Raw genomic sequence first — 9168 nt, forward strand, 5'->3', positions numbered from 1 at the left:
CAAACAGAGATATATTAGCTGACATATCCACCAATTTCCTCAGGTTAAACTATTGACTACCTGACAATCCAGACGCCTGCCTCAGACCTGGTGCTGTGTGCTCCGAGGAAAACGYTTTGTCACTTCTTATGAGCAGCATGAAATCTCAGCGTCTCTCCACACCAACCACTTATGAGTGACTTCCACTAAAAAGACACTTCAACCCCTAGAAGCCCTGATGGGACGTCTTCCAAATGTATCGACTTATTTAGCTCATTTTAGCGTGTCACAGATTTGGGTTCATCAGTGCYACTGTGCCAAAACAGTTGGATTCTCCACTTCAACTCTTAATTAGTCAACTTGAGGCAWTTTGTAGTTATTAATGGATTTAATCCACAGATAAATGCAGATAAACATAAACTCTTTGCAGCAGCAAAGCAACTGTGATAAAAGTGCCTTGCAAACATTTTTTTATTTTTTTAAACAAACGTCACTGCTTTTAATCTTGTTAAAACTGGTTACATTTTTGGAGGGGAGCGGGGGGAGGGGGGGTTATCGAGGTAGAAAAGGGGGTGAGCACAAATGAATGTGATGTTGATTCATTACATAGAATCTCAGCAAAATCYACTGAGGTGTGTGGATGCAGCATTACAACATGTAAATCAGTTCAAGRTGTTAATACTTTAGAAAGGCATTGCAGTACCACTCACTAATGTGCTGGAAGATTTGCTTAAATTTAAGTGAATTACTTCTCTAGCCAAAGCCCCCAAGAATTAACAAACAGAATTCAAACATTAATCAGTTAGCAGCAAACACGAGGGAGCATTTGCACAAAAGCCAAATGTGGATTCAATGTGAATAAACATTTGAAAGCCAACCCTTCAACGATAACACAAGTTTCTATATGTGGGAACAAAGAGTTTAATGTTACGGGTTGTATCATTAAAACACTTTATGCCTGGTTCACATGGCAAGACTTTAAAATTGTCAGATGATTTCAGAACCTGAGAGACTACACATGACATACGGTGTGGCGTCAACTCAAACAGCAAAGACAACACMCCACAAATAAACCAATTTCATTTGCTAACATTCAGATGTCAGGTGGAAAATCTCCCAAAACCTCGAGATCAAACGCAAGTTCAGAGTAAACAAACATGGCTGCCTGGGAGGAGGCAATAGCGATAAATGGCTTGTGGATTATATTTAATAGAGAAAAAAACAATACAAAGACATCTCCGAAATTCACCAAACTTTCTGGTGCGTCATGCCAGTTGCTTTGTCTACTTTATTTAGAATTCCCCTCCATGTTTCTGCCACCTCGYTTTATGAATGGTTACATGTCAGACTCAACAAGTTGTGTTATTGTTTGTCCCTGGGAGGACACCATACATACTGCGATATCGGACCAAGWCACTCCAACATGTCTTATTGTACATCTTCATTTTAGATCAGAGCKGTTCCAACATCTTTCAGAGCGAATAAGATCGCTCCTAACACACCACACACAGCAGGAAAATATCTTAAGATTATCTTAAGTTCCCTCCCAATAATCGGGYGTCAAGGTAGCTCTAAGATTTCCAAAGCTATCATTCACTTATTACTCTTTCAAAAATATACTATGATTTTAAAAGTCAGCAGACTTTTATTCAAAGTTAACATCTCGAAAATCATAAAAGCAACTCCTACAACTTCTCAGAAGAAAGCAGCTGCATGCAACGTCTCAAACCCTGATTTCACCGCCTTACCTCTCTCCACGGCGGTGACTCCCATGGAAGGCTGACCTAGACTGGCCTTCTTCTCCCACTTGCCCTCGTCTGGGTGGTACATTTCCACAGAGGCCAGCGGGGTCTGTTGCTGGTTCATTCCTCCGAGCACCATCACCTGTCCCCCAAGAGCCACGGCCGAAGCCCCCGCCCGCGCAGTGGGGAGCGGGGGCAGCTGGCTCCACGTCTGGCTCTCGACATCCAGAACTTCCACACTGTCCARGGGCGTGCCGGTCTCGCTGCAGCCCCCAAGCACGTAGAGCAGGCCCTCGTGGTAGACAGGCGTGCAGTAGACACGGCGCTGCGACATGGGGGGGAATTGCTCCCAGTGCAGGGACTTGACAGGACTCACCGCCATCTCCTGTACAGGCATGTCTCCAGGGCCGAGAGGAGGGGACGCACCATCACACGCCGAGCTGGAGACGGAGAGCCGGAGGRCGGAGAAGATGGGAGCAGGACGGGGTGAAGCGTCACGCAGGGTACAGCAAGGTGGAACAAAGGATAAAAAGGAGAAACAAGTCGGAGAGCAGGCTTGTTTCTGTCTGTTTGACTGACCRGTTGAACTCCTGAGTCCACAGAGGGACAGAAACGTGAGGACGGTGAGCGGAGTGGTGTGGGGAGCAAGCAAAATAAAAGTTCCTCACTTCCAGATGTCACGAATCTTCCCCTCTTCAAATGTTTTATTCATCCAGCCGTTGATGTTTTCAAGAAAGCCATCTGCCCTACTGTGTCTTCGGTTCCCTCCTCTCCCTCCTGGCGAGTTATTTTGAGTAAAATTGGCTTTAATGTGGYCCTTATGAAAAATAAAAGATGTGCTTGAGGAGGAAACCCATAAGCTTTGACTAATAAAAAAAACTCCAGAGTCTAAAGAACAAACAGCCCAAGGAGAGAAGTGACCATAAGATCAAGGAGCACTGACCTTTATTCGGTTCTCAATAATGGCAGAAACACTCTTCCAGGCGGCATTTCAGACCTTAAGRTAAAGGCAATATTTCAACTCCTCAGCATCTGCTCTGAATGTTTATTTACATCCAAACGATGGGGCCACAATTCGGGTAAAGAAATTCTTGATAGCTGAATGCAAAGTCTTTAAAAAAAAAGCTCTATGGGTGTTCAGTAAGTGTAAGACGTCTTTTCATTTAAAAGGAGTTTGCGTCACCTTTAATTAAAAGTAGAACTCCACCACTGTGGCTTCTGAACTCCGTGCCTCGTAGCTTCCTGGTGGCTTTGGTGAGGATGAGACTCCCTGGAACCTGGAAGGAAAAGAAGAAAGCAGTTCTGGATTAAACGGGGGGGGGGAAAAGACGTAACATCAGAAGACGGATGTAAATATGTGCCTTTGCRCAAACACAATTTGAATTTCTTATTTTCACATTTATTCCCCACAAACCTACCCTGTCAGTTCTTAATTTAACAAGAGGTGACATGAAAATAAAAAAGCTTTACTGAGCTTCTCCTCGCTTTCCGGGTGAGTTGGAGGTTAAATGTTTCTTAATAGAACTGTCCTGCTTTGCATTTAAATCAGTTAAGCTCAGGTCAAACATTGCAGGTGTCCTGCTAATATCTTGTAATAAGAATATAATTGTCCCCTTTCTCTGGACAGGCTTTGTGTCGCTGAATCAGGTTAGAAAGCTTCAGCGGTCACACATTTTTCAGCTCTCTTTACAATTTTTCCATGACACTGACTTTAGGGGCTTTGAAAAAAAAAACCTTTCCAGTAGTTAAGCTTTTATGCCCCTAAGCCACAGTTCTGTAAATGTGTCACAAAGTGTGCACTTTCTGGATGCTGACTTGAGAGAAAGCATTCACTTATTTGAGGAACTCTGCTTCTTCTGATGCTATGGAGCAAAAATAAGRTTCATTTTGTTTTTCCTTTCTGGTGGTAMGAAGAAAGTACATGTAACTTTTAAATTCTACAGTTTTTAAATTCTACAGTACAATAAATTGATCCAGTGTGTCCATTTCTATGAAAGCAGGTCTTTTCACAGTTTGCTGGTCTGATGATAAACATCAGCAATGACCTTAGAAAGGCAGTTTTCTATAATAATCTTTTCAAACAACTTGAAGTCCACCAATCATCAGCTAAATCAATTATTCACAATTGGAAAACACTGAAGATGTCTGCCAATTTTCCCAAGTGTGGCCATCTTACCAAATTCACCATCAGTGGTCACTTTTTAGTGAAACATCATCAGAGAAAGTCAAAAAACCCAGGAGCTCCATATAGAAATCTGCATGCCTAAATTAGCATGTTTTAGAGGGAGMAGATTGTGAGCAACAAGATCTTGAGATAAGCTCGCAAATATTCTTATCTAGAGAAACTGTGTGTCTTGACGTACACACTAGGTGGAGTAAGCACRACTTTCAAAATCTAAACACATTAATTACCAACCTTAACCAATTTATTTTATGCTGCTTCTTCTATAAACACAATAACTCTTTTTTTGTGAAGTCCACTGATGAARTGACAGGAAAGAATGATTTCAATGTATTTTATAGCTCAAGTCAAGATGCTAATGTTAGAATGCTTTGAAACCTCAGATTTGAGGCTAAAGGGAAATTTTTGTGTATTTTTAGGAATCACAGCATCGATCAGATAATGCAACTTCTAAGACTATTAGTAAGCAAGAGCAAGATCTTTTATTAATGACTGTTTCCTGCCGCCACATTTATCAACACTCATTTGTTGGTACACTGAGGTTGGCCGGTACGCAAACTATTAGAAATCAGACGTATATTAATAATATAGTCAGTGCCTAAATCTCCACYGGATTTTGATAAGCTACTAAACACTCAGCAGTGTGCACAGATGATTACTTCATCCCAGGGGGAAAGACCTTTTAACCTTCAAAACCAAGAAGATATAGCAAACTGGTAAACCTCTAATTATGTGGACAAAAAGACCTGATTTGTTTCCATTTTAATTCAACCACAAGAGTCCTTCACACAATATTCATTGAAACTGCACAAACACACAMAATGATACTTGTGTCTTTTTTTCCCCACAGCTTGGTGTTTCTTTCTCAGCATGGCTTTTTGCTGCTGTCAGTTTTAGAGTCTGACTGAGCTGCTTCTGTCTGTAAATGCTAGCTAATGGGAGACAAAACAGAGCTGTGCTCATTCCTGCAGTTAAACTTAGCACATCTACCACTGTGTTGTGTTTGTATCACTCTCTGTCAGAGCAGGAGTTGAGAAATAAACACTCCCGACCGCTGATGTTATTTAACTAAAGAACAGAATATGGATTGGACACCGTTCCACTGCAGACAAAAGCCACTTATTAGTGGGTGTCAGTGGGATTTGATYCACTCAGAGAGCAATCCTACTGGTAAATTCCTCTGCTGGATTCTGCCCTGAAAAGCTGTAGGGAGAAAAATTACTCGGATTCAAACAGAGCCCTTCACAACTTTAAACRCATYTCAGRATGCCGAGTTTGGCTGCGYGGGTGGGAACCTATAATCATGTCAAGGTTCAGCTCAGAAGTCCATTATTGAACACTTTTATAATCACATTCGGCCTTTTGGCAGCAACGGCATTAGCTGCGTTTCCATTACAAGTGTGCATAAAACTGTAGGAGAAAACCTCACATTTTTGCAATTGCGGTGTTTCCATAAAAAAAAATAAAAAATTAAAGTCACACATGGATACGTTTGTTAACATGATAAGTCATTAGAAAAACATGCCACAAGATGGCATGTTTTTCTAACCGTAGTAGTTGGAGGACTTTCATTGTGGTCTTCTTTGTGGTTTGTGTCGGTGGCAACATCTGGTGATTAATCACGTGACTCGTGTGTTTCGAAAAAAGTGTTTCACTTGCGATTTTGCTAAATAAATCAATTTTGATTAAAAAAAATAACACATCATGCTAGCAGAAAAACMTTTTTGACAGCAATGACCAATTCTTGTTTTTTAACAAAAAAAGGTTTTTTTAACGGCGCATTTCCGTTGAGCAAATTTATTTTGAAAATGTCAGATTGTGCAGTTATATGGTCAATGGTAATGCAGCTATTCTCTTTGTAATATAGGTGTTTGACTCAGTGTGTGTGTGTATGCGTGTGTGTGCAGTAGGGCAGAGGAAAAGTGGTGCCATTCAGAGAAATAAAGCAACACAGTGAGGCTCYSTGCTCGGCTGCCCTCACATTCTTTCTCGCAGTGTGTAGTACTAAAACACATTAATAATTAATGATGCCCTCCTCCTCGTTGCAGTTATGTCCTGAGCCCAGTGGACACCCTGACCTTTGAAACGTGTTACGGTAAGTGTGTGTGTGGGTTTGTATAAAGAAATTAAATGTTATGGCTCTTATTTTCAGTCCAACTGTGGGAAAATTAACCCATGAGGCAAAAACATGTACGTTTCTGTAACCACGGTGGAGTCTTGAAAACTAAAATCAACAAATGTACCTTACAAAAAATCCTTCAGGCATATTTAATAAATGCMCTTTCCTAAATGGGRAATTAGATCCACCTGTTCAGCTMTTAACCTCTCCAAAGGTTTCAGGAGGAAGAAATTAAATTGAGAGMAAATGGAAGCTGAAAAAGGCTGTCATACRAATGRTGAATCTGAGATTTGTTTAATTGTTTATTTTTGAATGAATAACCTAAAGTCTGAAGAAGACAGATGGATAGGAGGGTGCAGACGTAAAATTCTGGTTCAAATTCTGTTCCYTTATTTCTCCTACAGTTACACGACTATTTCTTATTGGCCCACTTCTCTCTGTTGGCATTAGCTTTCTTTTCTTCTTYTCATCATTTYATCTAAAATACAAAGATGAGATTAAAATTYGTTAGTTTACTAGTAGTGCTGTAGATCTGTCTTGAATCATGATTAAGCACTGATAAAAAAGTGAACAAAGTGTCAGGAAGAAGAAACACAACCCGATCATCAAGTCATGTGAAATGTTGCAGATTTAGGATGTTTAGTTAAGGGAAAAAAATCCTAATCACATTTATTTCCTTATAATTTCCTTGATATTTTTAATTCCATGAGTTACAATATAGTCTTGTTATTATTCTACGTAAACAGTGTTCAATCTTATGATTTGTAATACTTATGTATCGTTGTAAGCCCACTTCAGGAGTTTTCAGAGTCCCTGGTGTGGTTTTACCTGGAGTCTCATCAGCACCAGCAGAGGTTTTCAAGAAGTGCAATAATGATCTGACAACACTTTACCTAAAACATGCAACTTTTCTGTTTTACAGGAATATCTGACTCAGGACGGTAACACTTTATTTGACAGGGTGTTTGACATGACACCGTCATAAACATGACATARCACCTGTTATGAACATCAAGGGGTTTTTATGAATGTTTATGACAGTAAGTGTCATTTGGAAAATAATGACACTATTAATGCAAAGTTTCTCTAAAAGTTGCATTGAAAGTCCATTAAAAGTGCCAACTTTGCATTAAAGTGTCAATATTTACAAAATAATTAGTGGCATGTTGACCTGGTTCAACACATGATTCCTCTGTTTAGAATRAACTTCCACATTCCCACTCAAAGGACTCCCTGGTGCCATGTCTGTCTTCAAATCCCGACTGATCGCTCTGCTGTTCAAACAAGCATTTGAACTCCTTAAACTACTACAAGTAAGGAACTGTTTCCACTGTTACTGGGACACGTGACGCCAGTCTTCCGGGTATTTATACAAATTTACATATGTATTTATGGGTGGCGGCGAGGCGGATCAGCAGCTGCGCTCTATTTCCCTCAAATTGGGGCGTATAAAGGAAAGGTGTGCAGCCTTGTGCGTGCACACGGGTTTATAYATCTGAATTTTTGCTGTGCATAGCACAACCACATGAGGCCACTGGTCATTATAAAACAAAAGTGGAGTTATGAACTGCGGTTATTTTCACAGCTCTTTCAACGTTTCTGGACTGCCTCAGTTTCACTGTAAAAGTTCTAAAGGAGACGACTGACAGCATTTTTATTTGGATCTGCTGATTAAAAACAGAAATCTGTTCAGACATCTTTATTCTTTGAGAGATATGTCATAAATAAAGGTTGCAGACAAAGGAACGCAATCTGTCGTCTGAAAGTGCTGAGTGGAAAAACTCAATATGGCCATTACGGTTTCTGAATATGCAACACAGAAACAGATGGAATTAATTATGATAAAATAAGTGAAAAAGACCGGAGATGGAATAGATGAGTCATCATCACCATGAGGAAAGGCTGGTGTTATGTATGATGATGAGTTTTCATCAGCACCAGAACTGGTCCTGATAGGACAGTTCTGAATTTAGGACGAAGGGATCTGTAGAGAAGCTTTTAGCAATCAGTATCTTGCCTTAGTAGGCAATACTCTGAATGTCCTCAATTAGAAAAAAAAAAACAAAACATTAGCTTAATTCAGAAGTTAAAGATTCTGGCTAATTAGCCTGGGGTGGATGAAAAATGGATTTCTATCATCTTGAAACAACTCGGTGTCATTGGATTCAATTAAAGTACAGAAATAATCATGTGATTAACATTGTGTGAATTTTTGCTGTGGGCCAGTCCTCCATCAAACAATTAGTCTGAATGAAAAATGTGTTTCACATGGATGACCTCCCATGATATTAAATCATCATCATGTTGATCACATTTGTTCATTGTTAGCTTCTGTAGTGAAACAAGTCTGCTACTCCAATGAACAATGGAATAGAAATATGGAACGGTTTGAACCACTCCCACTGCAAATTCATACAAAATGTTGTCTCAAGGCATATTACTATATAAAAAAAGTCAATTTTAGCTACCTACATTCCAGTCAATCCAAGTTAACGAAGGAGCAAGTTCAGTATATTATTGAAATTGGCTAAAAATGTTTCTAAAGAAACCCAGAAGATCACATCAAGTGATTGACTCAGAGAATTTGCTCTTGATGGACGACCATGTAGCAAAAGTAGACAATCACTTGCGTTGTGTCGTTGACTTTGAGGAAATTCATCATACTGTGCAGCAGCAGTGGAGAGGAAAAACTCCCCTTTATTAGAAAGAAACCTCCAGCAGAACCAGAACCTGGTTATTCCCTCATCACAAACATACCTGGAGTGTTGCCTTGATTCTTTCACGCATGTTTGAGAAATCATTTAATCTCCCGAGGCAACCATTCAAATGTGCAAAACGCATGGGTGGACCAAGCTCCATCAAGTTGAGCTTCCATGTTACAGAGCACCACTCACCCCGCGACTCCCCCACTCAGCTCCTTCAGACTAGCCAGCAGCAATTAGCAAACACCTGGTGGAACTGCACATCTGAGGGGCTCATTTTACAAGTCACTTCTTAGTAACAACGTTGTTTAAGGGTTAATAGAGCAGCGATGCTGTGATAACTTCCTGAAGGCACAATTTCAGAAAGAGCAGGAGTTTCTTAAAGAGACAGAAGCCCACTTTCGAGGTGTTAAATTACAAAGTAGAAAAGTCATATTTGATATT

The 9168-nt window shown here is 40.1% G+C and overlaps 1 protein-coding gene across 1 annotated transcript in view; it reads right to left on the bottom strand.

Moving 5' to 3' along the window:
- klhdc8b (kelch domain containing 8B) overlaps window positions 1-2524 on the bottom strand; it is a 115958-nt gene extending 113434 nt beyond the window's left edge. Inside the window, exon 1 of the mRNA XM_008412791.2 lies at window positions 1728-2524. Coding sequence (XP_008411013.1) covers window positions 1728-2118 — 391 coding nt within the window. The 5' untranslated portion in view covers window positions 2119-2524. The remainder of the gene's footprint in view (window positions 1-1727) is intronic.
- Between the last annotated feature and the right edge of the window lie 6644 nt (window positions 2525-9168).

This window comes from Poecilia reticulata, linkage group LG7 (genome assembly GCF_000633615.1).
Source record: "Poecilia reticulata strain Guanapo linkage group LG7, Guppy_female_1.0+MT, whole genome shotgun sequence".
NCBI classification, from domain to species: domain Eukaryota; kingdom Metazoa; phylum Chordata; class Actinopteri; order Cyprinodontiformes; family Poeciliidae; genus Poecilia; species Poecilia reticulata.